We start from the raw sequence: 19227 nt of genomic DNA, 5'->3' as shown, positions 1-19227 counted from the left end.
ATTAGACAGGAACAGCTCTGGGCAGGTTCAGTCTTCTCCACCAAGTGTTAGCTGAAGCAAAAGGAAAGGAAACTTTGAAGTATGTCAGGATAGGAGTTTCCACCCAAATGTCCCTGCCTCTAAGGCAGCTCACAACACATGTTTGAAAAATACTCCTCAATGAAGGGATGGGAAGGGGAAACAAAGGAGGAGGCTACAATGCTTGATAAGAAATGTACTCATTATCTTGCCTATGTAATTGTAACCCCTCTGTACAGTATTTTCACACACAAAAAAAAAATACTCCTCAAAAACCTCCAGATGCTGATCCATGAGAAGGACGTGCAGTGGGTTCTTGCTCAGTAGCTGGTGGGACACGAGCATGCTCTACTCAGCCCCAGCAGGCACCCTCCATCAGACGTGGCCGTCCCACGCCCTTCCATCATGGAAGATTAGCAGTGAGCCTGCTTAGAAGCTGACCAATAAGAACTAGACTTGGGGAGACGTGGGCATGAGAGGTGATCCGGAGGAATTCCTGAACAAAGACAGTTTAGAGAGCACTAGAGAAACTAACGGGCAGGTATGTTAGAAAATTACAAAACGATTGCTATCCCGGAGCTACCTCCAAGCTACCCTGTCTGAGTCTATTTTGAGTCTACAAGAGGTAAGGTAGAAGACCTAGGACAGTCATCTAAGATGGTGGTTCCATACTTGAGCAGGAACCAGAATCATCTGGAAGACTTCTTAAGGCACAGATTGAAGACTGGAGATAGGGCTCATGTCGTACAGCTCTTGTCTAGTAAGCACAAAACCCTAATTGCTGAGAATAGGGGAGGGAAGGGAAGAAGAGAGGAAAAGAAGAAGGGAAAGAGGTGAGGCATGGGAGGGAAGGGAAGCGGAGAGGAAGGAAGGGGAGGAAAAGGGAGAAAGGCAGATTGCTGGACCCTATTATCGGTATTTCAAATATAGGAATTCTAAAGAAGAGTTGAGAACAACTAGTGCTGGTATTGCAGGGAACCCAGTGGTGTAGGAGACTCATGTAAATCCAGGACATAGTGATCTAATTAAATTGGCCCACTTATGGATGGTTATTTGGGATCATTCTTCTACCCTATGAGCAGCATCCTGACATGATTTTATGCTACAAATCCTCAGTGTATTTTTAGCAGCAGATAAGTTTGTTTGGTGACAACTCTGGCACCCAACAGTGGCTTTCTGTCATGAGTACTTCAGCATCATATTGTGTTTTAATTAAACAGAGGGCACACCTGCTCAGAGTTTCACATGTACAGGGACAAAGCCACTAATCCTTTGTAAACACAACACCACACCTGCCATGCTTTTCTCTTGGGGTCACCATGAGGAATTTTTAGCTCCCTAATAGGCCATTCTACCAGAGGGGAGTTGACCACAAATTAGACAAGTAACTGAGTGAGTAGTGTTTACCTCTTTTTGTGTGTGTCCTACTCTGCTGGGTCAAATGGAAACACTCCTCTGACTTTTCACTGAGCTGTGGAAGGGAAGAGCTCCTGAAAATGTTCTTGAAGCTATCCTGAAATGGTCTTGTAGCTATTTCTAAGTGATCAATCAAGTTCTGTAAAAATACTTAGTACCACATAAACTTCACACACACACACATGTTATTTCAAGTCAGCCTAAGTCACCATGCTGGTGATATTTTTGATAAAGCAAGGAAGATGGGAGTGAGTCCTGGTGCTTGCTGAGGTGGGCTGAGCCTTGAATAATTTCCTGTCTCATACCCAACCCTGGTGTGATGAAAAGATCAGCAATGAGCTAAAGTGTAAGGTGGGCAGGGGTGGGGGTGGGGGGTGGGGTCAGAACCATGGTAGGCCTGCTAGGAAAGAGTCCCTAAGGGAAAAACAGAAGTGATATTCCTTTTGAGTATGTGCACTGAGGGTTTTCCAATCCTGATGGATATGTATTCTAATTTAAAATATCACAGGGAAGAAAAAAATAGATGTTTCCATGGAGACGTCTTTCCCGGGGCCAGCTCTTCTGTCTTATTATCATATCTTATTTAAATATTTCCCAGCACCCATGTGAACTTCATCTTTCCATGCCTCTTCTGTCTTCAGTGGTGCTGGATATTTAATGTCTGAGCAGAGGGTTTACTTTAAGTAAATAGTAGCATCATGGCCAGGTAGATCCACCGACATCCACACATCTGCTCATGCCTGCAAGTCTCATATCATGTGAAAATTTCATTAGCATGCACTTCCCAAGCTCTGGTTAAGAATTTTAAGTTGGCTGAACCTCAAATTCCTCTAGGAGACACCTGCCTGCAGCTGGGTCGCATGCTGTTCGTTACCTGTCACTAAGTGGGTTCCAGCCAGGATCCGAGGGGCTCTGTGTGAGCTACTTTGTGTGCCTAATACCTAGAGAACAACCACTTAGGAGCATTCCTTTGACATAGGATTTTATCCAAGTGACCTCTTCTTTGTTATTCTTTATCATTCTCAGGAAGCTTGCCACCCCTCCCGGGTGGGTTGTTTGTCTTCATTGACTCTTTGTTCTCATCCAGCAAGGGCCTGGGTGTCACAAGTCATTAATGCTGCCTGAACCAACAGGTGAGCAATGACACCAGCCCACCTGCAAAAGAATCCACTCTTCTTCTCTCCGCTTTTTTTTAATGTGATAAATGCACTGATGAGGTACAGTGGGAACTTGTGAGTTCTCAAACCCTTTTAAAGAAACCTAATTCTTCCGGACACATTACAGAGACTCAACACAAACAGCCTCCTGCTTGTATCCGCTTGTTGAGAGGTTGATGTTTTTGGAAAAAAGGATTTTATTACCTCTAGTTTCCAGATATACACATCTTTAGTTTTTTACATATATATATATATATATATATATATATGGCATTTTTTAAACCTTGAGTCTCTCAACCATAACTAGATCATCTCGATTTTTATTATGATCAGGAAAGAAGTCGCCATGAAGCTAATAAAACTCAAACTTCAAGTCCTCTTATAGGGGCTCCTGAGGGAAAAGCAAAAGATGACATTTATAGTCATAATTTTTGCATTCATTTTCTTAAAGGGCAGACAGCAAAAGTATATAAGCTTCTACAAAGTCTGTATCTGCTCCTGGTAGGAATATTTTAAAATATAAGGTTCATAAATTTTATTACAGGGCTTTTCTTTCAGACCCTGTTTTTATAGTTGAAAGTGACGGGGGGAAGGGGGAGATGAGTGGGGGTAAATGGGTGCTCACTGGAGACAAAGACAGCCTAACACCATGTCAAAGACACAAAAAAGAAGATAGGCTGGATAATTCAGAGATGCATCTTCTTCCTTCCATTCTGTGACAATTGTTGATACCTTTGCCAAGAAGCCAGGATGCATAGTGATTGGCTCCTTGAACAATAAGGTTGCACCAGTCTCTCCCAATCCCTTTGCAAAGGTCAAAGGAAGGACTATTGCTTCCTGTAGCAGGTAGAGCCTGACTCCATCCTGTTCTTAGCTCTATCCATGACTTGTGTACCCTGGTTTGCCCAGGCTAAGCTAGCATGGAAAAGAACCAGTTTCTTATGTCCACAGTCAGCTGGGATTCTAAGCTGGTCCACTCCATTTTCCAGTGGCTCAGACAGCCGGCCCTGTGCTACTCCTTACACCTGAGCTTGAATGGGTTAGCCTGGGGTCATGCCCCAAGCAGGAATGTATCCAGCCTCAAACAGGGGACTTGCCAGAGAACACTAAGCATGGTGGAGGCAGAAGGGTTGAGAAAAGCAGCATCTCCCGTAGCATAAGCGTAAATATGGGTATAAGGAGGAATGGTGAAATTCACCAATGCACGGAATATGCACCTGTAGAAACATCACAATGGTTCCCACCCCCCACCACCCCCACCACCATTCATCGACACCATGGATGTGTGTTTATACTTGCCAAGATACAAAATGGAAGAAACTCAAGCAGGGCCTTTGATCCTGTTAGGATCCATGAAGTTGAAGCTTCCCATAGCAAAAGGAATCAAAGCTGGACTGAATGTAGAACTGACGATGTATGAAGGTAGGGATCATGGGCCACCATGCCAGCTGGAGTGTAGGAAGAAGACACAGAGAGGCCTGTAATGAAGAATTCAGACATTCACTGTCTCTATCCCAGTGCTGCTACTTCTCTCTTGGGCACATTTGCTCTCAGCTCCACAAGCCGGTGTCCTCAGACATAAGACACTGAGAACCCTCTCGGCTTGACAGGGTTATAATGAAAGGTTCATATAGAGAAGCCACCTATGCCACAGCACTTAGTAGGTAATCTGTGTGTGGTGGGCATTGCCAATTACAGGCAGAGTTGGTGCCCACCCTTGCATAGAAAAATTTAACAGTATGCACCATGCAGTGGTACAATCTCAGCTACTACATGATGGATGGGACATGGCATCATAAAGACTTTAAAATCTTTTGAATCCAGGAGTTGGCACTTGCAAAGAGAATGCCCTCATAGAAGATTGCCTTCCGCTGTAGATAGTCCCTCTGGGCTGTGTTTGGGGCACGTCACCTTTAGGAAGATACAACAGTTCGTAATATTTGCACATATCCCAGCCACTGAGTGATAGACTTAATATGTGGTATCCAGGGAAAGAGAAAGATGAGAATTAGAAGGTGAGGTCACCAGCCCAGGTAACTGGGATACACGGCTGTCAATTTGCACCTCCTTGCTACCTGCCGGTCCTCTGTTTCTCCTCTTGCCCTGCCCTCGTGGCCCCTAGGGCTGTGGTGAGACATCATTCCTACTTGTTACCAGAGCAGGGGCCCTCTAGGTCAAGAACATTGTGCCAGCCAAGAAGTGAATCTGTGTCACATGATTTGCAGTTTGATGGGGACACTCAAAATAAATCTAGGCACCAAATTTCAACATTCAGCCTGTAATTATTTTTCTCTTTCTTCCTCTTTTTTCTTTTCCTCCTCTTCCTCCTCCTCATTCTTCTCTGCCTTCTTCTCCTCCTTCTTCTCTTTCTCCTCCTTCTTCTTCTTTTCCTTCCTGTCTTTCCTCTTCTTCTTCTTCTTCTTCTTCCCTCTTCTCCTCCTTCTCCTTCCCCTTTTTGGTTTATAAACCCCCAGATGATTTCTTTTTCTGTCTGAATAAATCCACTTGTATTGATTTCATACTTTACATATTTAATTTTTTCAATCATATTTATCTCATGTTCCAGAATACAGATCCACACTGTTTGTTTTGTGTGGTTCCTTTGTCTCCTTGTTTTTAATCCCACAGAGCCAGCTCAAGGCGACAGGAGCTCCAGTTTCTACTCCGTTTCCAGAAATCCTTGTTTCCCAGTATTTAGTAGCACAGACAGTGCCAGAATATATATGTTATTAGTTTGCGCCGGATTCTCACAACTTTCTGTACTCCTCTTTCAACAAATAACAACATCTCTTGTGTATCAGACCTCACGAATTTCATCAATGCTTTCTGATTTCATGAAAACCTGCAGCTTCCCTCCTCGTTGGGGGTTTCAAAGTCAAAATGGTCCACGTAAGCTCCTTATCCGTCCTGTGCTGCATCAGTAGGCAGTGCCCAGGGGGTTGGATTTCTACCCAGCAGTGAGGTGTGGGAACCAGGACCTAACTGAGCTCTGGGCCTTCACTCCCTGCAAATGCGCTCAGCCAGCTAGAGCAAGGACTGGTCTCCAAAAGCAGCCATTTTGTTTCTGGAAGGATCTTAGAGATTTGTACTGGACTCAAGGGTGCCAAGTTCTGCCATATCTTATTTAAAGGAGACGCCACTACACGCAACGTCTCCTGTGTGCCGCTACCCTGGAAATTCTGCTTTTGCCAAGGACATAATGTGCCAGCTGTTGAATTTTGGCCAATCCCTCTTGATGGTTTTGGCTCCTCTGAACATGAGTGAGACATAAAGATGTACTTGCACCCTATGGAATCAGCATCCATCACATATTGTTAGGAGAGAGGAGGAAGAGGACAGAGAATATGGGGATCATTTAGGAGCCCTCTAGCTTGGTTCACCCCTAAACTCTGTCCTTTGTGAGCTATGTGTCGTGGCCCAAGCTCTGAACCCCTCTGCACCTCTTAGTTTCTCATTTGACAGTTAAATGACTGACTGAACTCACAGTTTTGTACCAACTTCATACATGTACACATGAGGAACAGTGCATACATGCATGTGTACATACACATACAAGAAGGGCTTAAAATACACTATTGATTTGGGTTTTTTTTTTCAGAACAGAGTTTGGGAGAACATATCCATTGGCCTAGCAAATATTTACTTGCTAAGTAAACTGTTCCCAGTGGTTACCTCTGGGCAAGGGAACAGGCGGCAAGTTTATAAATGAGGTGTTGTGGGAACTGTCTGCTTGCTTGTAGCATATCGGCTTGCTAGGGCCAGGAGTGAGGAGGAGCCGGCCCACTGAGTCTGCATTTAGAGTGAGCGCCGACCTGGGATAAGTCTGATAGCCACTGGGTGCTTTGATTCCTTCCCACTCCAAGCAGAAATCATAATAGTCCCTACCTCATGTGGTTTATAAGGATTAAATGAGTAAATATCTAGAGAAGGGTTTGGATCCTACCAGGACTTGTAATGTGAGTGTGGTGTTGTGTGCCTGTAATCTCCAGCTAGCCTGCAGGAGGATCTCTCTTCTGCACTAGAATTCATCTTGGTCATAAAGGGTTTTGTCTTCATATTGTTGAGGGAAATCACAGTTTTCCTTGGCTTATTTGCTTCTCCAAGAACAAAAACAAGTGGAAATCATTAACAAAGCCAAGTACCCATCCTGTAAGCATTTTGTCTACTAAGATCTGCTCTGCATGTGTGTGCACACACACACGTGCATATGTGTGCATGCATGTGCATGCATGTACTGGTTCTGGGGCTTGAATTCAGGCCTTGGGCACTGTCCCTGGACTTCTTTTGCTCAAGGCTAGCATTTTACCATTTGAGCCATAGCTCCACTTCCAGCTTTTTCTGTGATTAATTTGATATAAGAGTCTCACAGGCTTTTCTGCCCAGGCTGACTCAAAACTGCAATCCATAGATCTGAGCCTCCTGAGTAGCTAGGATTACAGGTGTAAGCAACCACCCCAACATATTTTTATTTATTTATTTATTGCCAGTCCTGGGGCTTGAACTCAGGGCCTGTGCATTGTCCCTGGGCTTCTTTTGCTCAAGACTAGCATTTTACTATATGAGCCATAGCTCCACTTCCAGCTTTTTCTGTGATTAATTTGAGATAAGAGTCTCATGGGCTTCTCTGCCCAGGCTGGCTCTAAACAGCAATCCACAGATCTCAGTCTCCTGAGTAGCTAGGATTACAGGCATGAGCCACCAATGTCCAGCATATTTATTTATTTGTTTGTTTATTGCTAGGCTTGAACTCACAGGCTTGAACTCAGGGCCTGGGCAATGTCTCTGAGCAGTTTTGCTCAAGGCTAACACTCTACCACTTGAACTACAGCTCCACTTCTGGCTATTTTGAATGGTTAATTGGAGGTAAGAGTCTCATGGACTTTCCTGCCTGGGCTGGTTTTGAACTGTAATCCTCAGATCTCAGCCTCCTGAGTAGCTAGGATTACAGGCGTGAGCCACCAGTGCCAGGCCGATCTCCTATATTTCAATCACAAGGATTCTAAAACAGATTTGGGAACTGAAGTCTCAAAAACAAAGAAAGACACCTTTATCACTATCCTTAAGAGATTTGCAACTTCATAGTAAAAGGAAAACACCATGCATATGCTTGGGAGATGAGGCAGGGACTGGCGCAGGCCGCTGCCGTGGTCACCTCCTCCTTGCTGGCATCCTAGGGACCTGGGCTGTGATGATGGGCCATGGGCAGAGAGGAGGAAACCACTTGGAAAGCACCTACTTGGCGATCATCTCAAAAGCCTTGCTAAGATCTCACCGAGTCCACGTGAGAAGAGAACGGTATTTTTGTCCTGAATTTTTTGGCATGGAAATTGAGCATCCTGCAGCTTTCCCAACTCACCTCAAGTCTCTGGAAGTAGGGACTTACCGGGCGCTGGTGGCTCACCCTTGTAATCCTAGCTACTCAGGAGGCTGAGATCTAAGGTTCACAGTTCAAAGCCAACCCGAGCAGAGAAGTCCGTGAGACTCTTTTATCTCCAATGAACCACCAGAAAACCAGAAGTGCTGCTGTGGCTCAAGTGGTAGAGCACTAGCCTTGAGATGAAGAGTTGAGGGACAGCACCCAGGCCCGGAGTTCAAGTCCCATGACTGACCCCCCCCACCAAAAAAATGAGGTAAGACTCCTTCCTTGGCTGACTGGCATCTCCCCTGAGGCCCTGGGGCTGCAGGTGTGTAAATGTCACCTGTGTATGATGGAGGATAAAACTGAGTGGAAGCAAAGAGCAATTACAGAGCCGGCCGGTTGTAAGCGATGCCTGCTTTCCCAGGGGGTCTCTCACCAGACAGACATGGGGAAAAGCCCAGGTTGGTCCAAGAGCTCATTTTCTCTGTAGCAGCCCGGCCCCGTCTTGTGAGGTGGGGATGCTGTGCTCCCCAGTTCCCTCCTCCCACCCTGAGCCAGACACCCCACTGATTCCACAGACTCCATGGCATGCTTTCTTCTTTGGGCTCGGCTTTCTTTTCACAGCCCCCACAACCAGGGTAGTTCTGACAAGGTCCCCATCGGTTTTTCAGCACTCCTATAGCTGCATTAGGAGCCCCAGCCCTGGGCCCCAGTCCATTCAAGTTCCAGTTGTGGCCTTCATTTCCAGTCCCTGTGCCTCCTCAGGAAGGGTAGCAGGGGTGGGACAGTGTCTGCCTAGCACATGTGAGGCTGAGTTCAAACCCCTGTACCACCTGAACTTTAAGTAACAATAAATACATCTTCAGAATATCCAAGAGTAATCAATACATTTAGAAGGTTCAGGAAAAGAAAATCCAGGTGCACATTTTCCCTCTTTGTTAGGAAAGAACAGCTGCTGGGAAGCTAAGTTGACTGAGAATGAAGGGGTCCTTCTGATGTTGAAAAAGAGCCGTTCAGCCAGGCACCCATGGCTCTCGCCTGTCATCCTAGCTACTCAGGAGGCTGAGATCAGAGGATCATGGTTCAAAGCCAACCTAGGCAGCAAAGTCCATGTGACTCTTCAATAAACCACTCAGAAAAAGCCAGGAGTAACTCTGTGGCTTAAGTGGCAGAGTGCTAGTCTCGAGCACAAAGAGGCTCAGGGACAGCGCCCAGCTCTGAGCTCAAGCCCCAGGATCAGCAAAAAAAATAAATAAAAGTTTCAGGTTTGGTTGGCACTTCATGTCATACCTTTAGAAATGCTAGTAGGTTGTAGACTTGGAAAATGTTAATGCAGATTGTCACTAGTCTGTTTTGTTTTTAAAACAAAAGCACAGTATCAAATTCAATGCACATCCTACAAACTTAAGAAAAGTGAGGGAAGGGGAGGTGGGTTGGGAGGGGCGGGTGAGGATGTGGATCAAGATGCACTGTATTTATAAACTACAACTCCCATTTGTACAACTACTTATAGAGCATAACGCTATTGGTTTTCCTGATTTGTGGTAGCTAGCACTAGCCTCTAAGTCTAGAAGTAAACACATTGGGCGGGATGTAAGTTGTTACAAAAAGTATTAACTGAAACCCGGTAGACTCTAGGGAGAGCATATATAGTATAATTTCTGAGAAAGACTAAGTCAAAGGCCCAGGAAAATAAACACCAGAATACAGGTCCTTGCAAGGGAGGAGGTTGGGCTAAAGGGAGAGGGGTAGAAAAATGAAGAAAAGAAGATAGGAGGAATGCAGTCAAGAATTTATTGTCTAGGGCTGGGAAGGTGGCTCAGTGGAAGAGTGCTTACCTTGCATGCATGAGGCCCTGGGTTCGATTCCTCAGCACCACATAAGCAAAAAGAAAAAAGCCGGAAGTGGCACTGTGGCTCAAGTGGTAGAGTGCTAGCCTTGAGCTGAAGAGCTGAGGAACAGTGCCCAGGCCCAGAGTTCAGACCCCACGACCGGAACCAAAAAAAAAAAAAAAAAAGAATTTATTGTCTGTACTACAAAATTAAGAAAAACAATGCAAGGGGTGGAGGAGGGAGGGTGTGAAAAGGGGAGACTGATCAAGATGCACTGTCTTGGTGAACTCCTTTGCAAAACCAGCAACTCCTTTGTACAACGACTTAAAGATATTTTTTAATTTAAAAAAAAAATAGCACACCCTTTTTTAAATCCAAGGCTACCAGCATAAGCAGGACTGAAGAAGAGAAATCTTTCCAAAACTACGTCTTTGTTGTCAGATCAAATAAAAGCTTAGGGAAGGCAGCGCCAGACAGGCTGCGCAGAACCGTCGACTTCTTTAAAAACAAGCTTTCTCCTTTTGAAATGGAATGGGCTTCCCTCCCTTTCTCCCCTCCCCATCCTCCACCCTACCCCTGTTTGGGCGTTTGGAAATGTTTTGTTCTCAACTAAAGCAGTTGCACCATATTAGGTAAGGTCTTCCATCCTTGCCGCTGGAGAGGAATAAGCAAGCACTGAGTTCACAAGTTTGATCCCCTCAAAAGACACGTTTGAAGGTGATGCTTTGATATCCTCTACCCGCCGCATGACTGGCCTGCGCTGAGCTGAGCTGAGCCAGCTCCCTGGCCTGGGGTCTAGCCTGTGCTTCCGGGCTATCTGGCCCAGATCCTTCTTTGAGTCTACTTCACCCCCTGGTGGCCAGATGTAGTATCTCCACCCACTGGCCTAGAAAAAGGACATTTCAGCTGTAGTATTCGGTCAGGAATTATGACACAGACCTTTTCAAACAGACCCTTTTCAAAGATGGATTTTCCCATCCCATCCCACCTCCCCCAAAAATAAAAATCCTGTAAATGGCATATACAGGATTCCAAATGAGGAAGAAGCTCTAGGTTGATCTCTTAAAACATTTTTATTTTTGGTAGGGGGGAAGGAGGAGGGGGAGGGGGCATTCCCACGGTCAAAGACTCATCAGTAGAAGTAGAATGAATTTAGACTTCTAGCAGGGTGAAGTGATTTATGCTTTGTGTCAAAAGTTCCTAATTGAGTGCCGTGGGTCCCTCCCCAGAATTGTTTCTGCCAGGATGGCTTAAAAGAAATAAAACATTTTTTGTCTCAGAATTCTTCCCCCCCTAGAGTGCTTCACTTGCTTTTGGTCTTCGAAGCCAACCTAAACCCACTCCCTCTCATTTCCACCATGGAGCTTTTATAATTTTGTGGTTTTTTTAAGCAGTTCTCCATATGTTTCACAGATTTATAATCACATAAAACTTTTATTCCATAATTAGGAGAACAAGGGCCAATTTCTCATAACTACCCTCCAATTTCTCTTAATTTCAGTGTGTTCAAAGTATTTGCATTCTCAAGGGTTTTTTTTTAATTTTATACATGCCTCTTGCCTTTATTCTTCATTTATTTTTGCAGTACTGGGGACAGAAGCTAGGGCCTCAAACTTGGTAAGCAAGCATTCTACTACTGAGCAACTTCCCTGTCCCCATCCTCCTAATATGAATGTTCAAATGTCTGCTGCTCTGGTGTTCAAACAATGGACTATGCACTGGGTATGATATATGTATATGTATAGAACTGTGACTATGTCCATAAATACGGACAGTCAGTAAAACCATTGCTGTCATTCTATGTAGCACACCCTTAATTACAACCTGTTTATGTATTTACTCAGTATTTATTTATTTGAGAATCAAAGATTTCCTAGGACACCATTAAGGAAAAAATGGTGAGCAGTTAGACAGAGTGGAGCAGCACCATTAGTAGTACAGCTTGACCGATTTTTCTCTTTAATTCACACATCGACGCTTGCATTTTAAACTTAATAGGTGGATTGTATAGCTATTCCAAACTATGATGAAGTAAAAATGATCAAGTGGCTTGGAAAATAGCTATACACTCATTTGATGTTGAAAACCAGATCTGATATGCGTGTGCATGTGTGTATGCGTGTGCATGTGTGTATGCGTGTGGGTGGTGGTATGCACATGTGTGTATGTGTGGTGGTGTCTGTGTAGACATTGCAGTGGATGAGGGCTATAGCCTGTGTGTGTGTGTATGTGTGTGTGCACACGCTGATGACGCACACCTGTCATTCTAGCTACTCAGGAGGCTGGGATCTGAGGATCATGGTTTGAAGCCAGCCTAGGCAGGAAACTCCATGAGACTCTTATCTCCAAGTAACCACAAAAAAGCCAAAGTGGAGCTGTGGTTCAAGTGGCAGAGCACTAGCCTTGAGCAAAAAAGCTCAGGGACTGCACCCAGGCCCTGAGTTCAAACCCCAGGACTGACACAAAGAAAAGTTTTCCTAATTCCCATGTGCCTGTAGCAGACCCATGCCAGGTTTTGTCCTTCCTGTCTGAGCTGTGGAGCCCCATCCATCCACCACCTGATGGGAAAGGAATTTGCTTTGGACCACAGAGAAGAGCCATTCCCTCAGTCCTTCCGTTCCTACTCACCCAACACCCTCTCAAGGCCAGCCCAGCAAAGGAGAAGGAAACTTACCTACAGCACCCAGGAATTTTTTTGTTGCTACAGTGAACAAAACACTGGGAAAATAAAAGTCTTCGGAGAGTCTAGAAGAAAATTAGCATGTTCCTGAACATCACGAGAAACCAGCTCATGATGTTTTCCAACCACGTAGGGACAGTGCGAGCTGGCGGACACGCGCTTTCTCTCGTGCCTCCACCATGTTCGCTTGTTCCCATGAGCCTCCGCGCCGCTTACGTCTGAGGCCTCAGACAGGCAGATGTCCCTGTGCTTGAAACACATGTAAATCAAGTCCACTTATGAAGTAGCATGAGGGTATCCCTATGTTGAATAACTGTCATCTGAACATGCAAATAAGAGCACGTTAAAGGTCCTATCTTGGTGAATATCAGCATTTCATGCAACATATTTAGGAATGTGGGGAAAGGTACCATTTTTCAGGCCACCAGCTAGCACCACTGTCTTGAACAACTTAATCGCTACTTGGCCTAGATGCTTTGCCCTTCAAAGAAGTAAATGATCTTGATGACGTGGGGCTGCGTGAGATCTAGCCATCAGCGGTAGGGGGGAGAGGGGGAAATTCCCCAGTGTCTTTCAAAGTCTGTGATGAAAAGAAAATATCCAACAAAAGACATCCATTTCCCTAACTCCGTCTTCTTTCTTTCTCTCTTTCTCTGTCTCTCTCTCTGTCTCTGTCTCTCTCTTGTTTCTGCAGACTATGTCACAGAGTCACAATGACCTTGCACAGTAACAGTTCGGCCTCACCTTTGTTCCCCAACTCTTCGTGGATCCCCAGCCCCTCAGATGCAGGCCTGTCCCCCGGGACAGTCCCTCACCTTGGCAGCTACAACGTCTCTCAAGCGTCAGAGAACCTCTCCTCTCCCAACGGTACGGCAGCCGACCCCCTGGGAGGCCACACCGTCTGGCAGGTGGTCTTCATCGCGTTACTCACTGGTTTCCTGGCCCTGGTGACCATCATCGGCAACATCCTGGTCATCGTGGCGTTTAAGGTCAACAAGCAGCTGAAGACGGTCAACAACTACTTCCTGCTCAGCCTGGCCTGCGCCGACCTGATCATCGGGGTCATTTCCATGAACCTGTTCACCACGTACATCATCATGAACCGCTGGGCACTGGGGAACTTAGCCTGTGACCTCTGGCTGTCCATTGACTATGTGGCCAGCAATGCCTCTGTCATGAATCTCCTGGTCATCAGCTTCGACAGGTACTTCTCCATCACCAGACCCCTCACCTACCGGGCCAAACGAACAACCAAACGCGCCGGCGTGATGATCGGCCTGGCTTGGGTCATCTCCTTTGTGCTGTGGGCTCCGGCCATTTTGTTCTGGCAGTACTTTGTGGGGAAGAGAACAGTGCCTCCGGGCGAGTGCTTCATCCAGTTCCTCAGCGAGCCCACCATCACCTTCGGGACGGCCATTGCGGCCTTTTACATGCCGGTCACCATCATGACCATCTTATACTGGAGGATCTATAAGGAGACTGAGAAACGCACCAAAGAGCTGGCCGGGCTGCAGGCCACGGGGACCGAGGCCGAGGCCGAGAGCTTCGTCCACCCCACGGGCAGTTCTCGGAGCTGCAGCAGCTACGATCTCCAGCAGCAGAGCCTGAAGTGCTCGGGCAGGAGCAAGTATGGCCGCTGCCACTTCTGGTTCACCAGCAAGAGCTGGAAGGCCAGCTCGGAGCAGATGGAGCAGGACCACAGCAGCAGCGACAGCTGGAACAACAATGACGCGGCCGCCTCGCTGGAGAACTCGGCCTCCTCCGACGAGGAGGACATCGGCTCCGGCTCCGAGACCAGAGCCATCTACTCCATTGTGCTCAAGCTACCTGGCCACAGCACCATCCTCAACTCCACCAAGCTCCCCTCCTCTGACAACCTACAGGGCCCCCACCAGGAGCTGGGGCCGCCGGACGTGGAGAAGAACGCCACCAAACTCCAGGCCCAGGAGAGCATGGATGATGGCGACAGCTTTCCCAAAGGCTTCTCCAAGCTGCCCATCCAGCTAGAGTCAGCCGTGGATGCAGGCAAGACTTCCAATCCCAACCCCTCGGTGGGCAAAACCACGGCCACGCTACCTCTGTCCTTCAAGGAAGCCACGCTGGCCAAGAGATTTGCTCTGAAGACCCGAAGTCAGATCACCAAGAGAAAGAGGATGTCGCTCATCAAGGAGAAGAAAGCAGCCCAGACCCTGAGTGCCATCCTGCTGGCCTTCATCATCACCTGGACGCCCTACAACATCATGGTCCTGGTGAACACCTTCTGCGACAGCTGCATCCCGAAAACCTATTGGAATCTGGGTTACTGGCTGTGCTACATCAACAGCACAGTGAACCCCGTGTGCTACGCCCTGTGCAACAAGACATTCCGCACCACCTTCAAGATGCTCTTGCTCTGCCAATGCGACAAGAGGAAGAGGCGCAAGCAGCAGTATCAGCAGAGACAGTCCGTCCTCTTCCACAAGCGAGGGCCCGAGCAGGCCTTGTAGAGACACAACGCGTCCATGCCAAGTGACAAAACAAAATCAAAAGAAACCTCACAGGGTCGACCCACAATCCTGAGCGAGGAATGAGGCTCGGGGTGGGGGAGAGGGCGACTTTGGTGATCCTCAGAATGTGGTGGTGGCATTTTGTTTGTTTGTTGTTGTTTTTTTATCACCAAGATAGAAAAAGAAGTTGCCTGTTTACTGATGCATTGAATAAGTCAGTTTTCATATTTAAAAGAAAAAAGTCAAATATCAATTCAGAGAGAGAGAGAGAGAGCATACTACTGAATATAAAGGAATTTGTTCTGAAATGGACTTTGTTTCTTTCTTGAAGGGGAAAGCAATACCGCTCTCCCACCCCTGATTTTCCACTCGGGTCGATTCCACTGGGTCCTCTCGGTCCCGTGAGCTCTGACGTCACAGAGGAGCCTCGCTCTGCCAGCCACCTCAGGCATTCCGAGGGGCTCGCGTGTTGATCCTGACCCTGCGTCCGGCAGAGCCGGCTGGTGGCTCTGTGGTCCTAAAATGATCTCCTCCACGGCACAGCCGAACCTTCTTGTCCCAACAGAGCTTCCGTCCTCCCCTCTGGCCGTGCGTGTTGTTAAAACTCTTTATTTGTGGACTTGGTTCTTGCAGAGTACTGTTGTTCTTTTGTTTTGTTTTGTTTTGTGCAGTTCAAGTTTTGTACCAATAAAATTGCCTATGTATACATATCTGTGTGTGAGTACTGCACGTGCACACACGATGTATATATAATGTAACGGGAAATAATTCGACGGGCTGATCATTCCTGCAATATCTGTTTTCAGTACTCTGGTAACTGAAATTCTCGAGGATCCTAATACCATATAAAAGTGAAATCAACCCAGTTGAATGATGTTCGCCACTGTGGCTCCTGTATTACACCAAGCACCCCAAGGACCGTACAGTGGGAAGCCACCACAGGTCCTCCACAGGTCTGTGCAGAACAGATGGGCACCTCCTGGGCTAGCGCAGACTCCGTGTAAGCAATCTCCTCTGTTGGTCATTCCTTCCTAAGAGCTGAGCCAGGGCCCCTGAGCTCACAGAATTAACTGTTCGATTCCATGTGCTGCAATCCAGTCCTTCCTGTGAGAACGGCCCTGGGTAACAACCCAGCACGATTTCTGCTATCTGAACTGCTAGAAATTAATAGTCACCTCTGAATGTGGTATACGGCAATCTATAGGGTAAAGCAAGATCATTATTTAAAAAAAAAATCGTGAGAGAAATGAAGGAGAGTATTATATTTGATTTCTTGCTACCTAGCACCTTCTAGAAAGAAAGCAGGCCTTACCTCCTCCTGTCCCCAGGGGCAGGGGGCCTTCACTGTGTAATCTTCACCCCGAAATGGGGTGGGTGGGGGGTTTAGGAAGGCTTGTGTCTTCTGGGGTGGGGTGGGGGGGTGGAAACATTTTTGCACTTGGAAAAGTATGGCTATAGATTGATTTCCTTCTGTTTTGCAAACCGAATTTTTGCATTGTCCTTTGACTTGACCCAAGGGGTAAAGGTTTTCTCTGGGGTCGGGGGCGCTGCTTCTCTTGCTGTGGTTGTTGCTGCTGTACTGTTGGGATTCCCTCTTCTCCTTTTGCTGGGGCTGTGTGGGATGGGGGCGGGGGCGGGGGGGGGGGGGCGGGAGGGCTGGGGAGAACTCTTCCCTTTGTCCCTTTTGTGCTGGGGCATCTGTGTTGTGAACCCAGAGCTGGGGCCGAAGCTGCTTTTGTACGCAGTGTGAGGTGTTGTTTACAGACAACTTATACAGCCGTGGACGTCTTCGCCGTGCTGTGTGTATGTATCTGAACTATTTAATGTGTCATGTTTATATGAAGACTATTTATGCATATTTCACCAAGTGTTTATTTAATGTTGATAAACCTGACTACTTCAGCCCTGGTGTCCTTCAACGTGATTCTTTAATTACGAATCGCATCCCTTGAGCTTCCCGTATGGCCAAGAAGAAGAGAAACGTGTCACCTTGTTGCTCTCCACCACTAGCTAACCCTTTTGGGGTAAGAAAAGGTCACATGTCACTTGACACCAATGGCTCAAATCACCCTGTAGGTCACCTGATCAGAGTTCACAAAGCAACCCTCCCCCTCCTCCTCCTATATTTCAGATCACATTGAAAGGAGAGGGAAAAATGCAAATCAGCATAATTGTAAGAGTGATTTTTCCTTATAATTTTATGATTTTTGGTTATCTTTAAGAAGTTGTACAAAGGGGTTTGGGAATGATTTTTTTTAATTTTTGACCCACATTCAACCAAAGAATAAGAAAAAAGCAGAGACTCTTTTTCTAATGTGTAAAATAAATGATAGAATGTTATGTCATCCACTGTGAAGCATCTAGTAAGCAACTGCATCTATATTTTATTACTCAACATGGCCTGGCACTAATAAATATGTGAATGTTTATCCAAGTCTTCCAGTATATCAGTAATTCCCATCTCTGAGCCCTTCCACCCTGCCTCTCTCTCCAAAGGGCTAGTCCTGCATTTTAAAAAGAATGATGATGATTAATAATAATAATAATTGTCTGTGAGGAACCAACAAGTTTAACACAAACTCCGAGTTTGGGCAAAACATCAAGGGTTAATTAGGCTCCTACTTAGGCATAATTATCTCCTAATTCTTGGCCTTCTGTGATACTCGTGAGAGAAATAAACCCAAGACCAGGCTCTCCCACTGCTGGTTTCCTTAGGTTATTGCTGTTAGGACCCACAGATGAGAGCTGTTCTAATCACCATCAGCTCATACCCTGTTGATACACAGGTAGGCCCAACTCTTGGGTTGTTTTCGGAGAAGCAAAGCCAGCCACAAGGACTCTTAGGAATAGGAAAGGTTTAGAAGTTTAACTAAAGATGTCTTGAGTGTTTGGTTTTCTTCTTTGTGCCAGTCTTGGGACTTGAACTAGGGACCTTGGCACTGTCCCTTAGATTTTGCTGTTCATGACTAGTGCTCTACCACTTGAGTCACATCTCCACTTCTGGCTTTTTGATAGTTAATTGGAGATAAGAGTCTCTCAGATTTTTCTGCCAGTCAGGCTGGCTTTGCACTGCGATCCTCAGATCTCAGCTTCCTGAGTAACTAGGATGACAGGCGTGAGCCACCAGCGCCCGGCACAACAATGAGTGATGCGAAGTGGACATTAATGAGACAGATCTCAGAAATGTTAGAAAATGTGCTCAGCATTTAGAGAAGATCCAATAGAGAGAGAGAGAGAGAGATCCTCAGTCTTAAGAGTCAAAGATCCCACATAAATGAGGTCTGCAGAGATGTCAGGACTGCCCTCTTTAACTGAAACCAGAAATGAATGAAACCTAAACTAAACCACACACAGACACACATAGACAACATCTCTCTCCATCCGCCATCTTCCAGGTCCTTCCAGGAGACAGGACATGCGCTCTCTGGTCCCCTGCTTGCCCCACTCTCTGGCCCATCTTTTACCCCGTGCCTCTCTGTTCTTACACCCTCTGCTTCTCTAACCAGCCTGGACTTGGCTACCTGGTTCCCGTTTCTACTCTCTCCTTGATACACTAGGTCTAGATTCAGAAAGAAAACAGGCAAGGATGCTCAGGTCCAGAAAATAGGCAAGGATGCCCAGAAAGCAGGCAAGGATGCCCAGGTCCAGAAAACAGGCAAGGATGCCCAGGTCCAGAGCGCCAGCATCCTGTCTCCACCACACTTCCCATTCTGGAGCCAGGCACGTGAGCCTCTCAGTGCAGCCGGTGAGCGGGACTGGAGGCCTGGCTGTGCTGAGGGACAGCGCAACCCTGAACCACCTCTAGGAGGGAGGGGGGGGTTACCAAGGCTATGGGGAGACCAAGGAGAACCCCAGAATCAGTCAGGGTGGGGTGACTGGGATTATCTGATGGAGGTTATTCAAAGCCCAGGACATTTCATTGAGAAATCAGACAGGCTGGCACTGGCCTCTCCGTGAGCAAAGGAGGGGGGCACTGGGTCATCAGAGGAGCACTGGGTGTGGGTGGAAAGTTCCAGCCATACCTAGCAACATGGTCCTCAGATGCCACTGGCACCACCCATACTCCCTGGGTGAAATTAAGCCACAGCCTGGCGCATCTCTAATTCCCATCCCCAGGGTGCACGGGTCAGTGCGGTGTGAGCCCCAGGACAGTGACCCCTCTCTCTTTTTTGTAAAATTGTATTGTCAAGGTGAGGTACAGAGGGGTAACAGTGACGTAAGTAAGGTCGTGAGTACATTTCTTGTCTAACTTGTTACCCCCTCCCCCATTTTTCTTCCT

The 19227-nt window shown here is 46.7% G+C and overlaps 1 protein-coding gene across 1 annotated transcript in view; it reads left to right on the top strand.

Moving 5' to 3' along the window:
* Chrm3 (cholinergic receptor, muscarinic 3) overlaps positions 1–14951 on the top strand; it is a 182344-nt gene extending 167393 nt beyond the window's left edge. Inside the window, exon 2 of the mRNA XM_013009284.1 lies at positions 13157–14951. Coding sequence (XP_012864738.1) covers positions 13176–14948 — 1773 coding nt within the window. The 5' untranslated portion in view covers positions 13157–13175 and the 3' untranslated portion in view covers positions 14949–14951. The remainder of the gene's footprint in view (positions 1–13156) is intronic.
* Positions 14952–19227: the final 4276 nt, after the last annotated feature.

Source organism: Dipodomys ordii, unplaced genomic scaffold (assembly GCF_000151885.1).
Source record: "Dipodomys ordii isolate 6190 unplaced genomic scaffold, Dord_2.0 Scaffold9, whole genome shotgun sequence".
Classification (NCBI taxonomy): domain Eukaryota; kingdom Metazoa; phylum Chordata; class Mammalia; order Rodentia; family Heteromyidae; genus Dipodomys; species Dipodomys ordii.
Note: the sequence above shows the minus strand (reverse complement) of the source record. Positions and strands in the feature narration are given on the sequence as shown.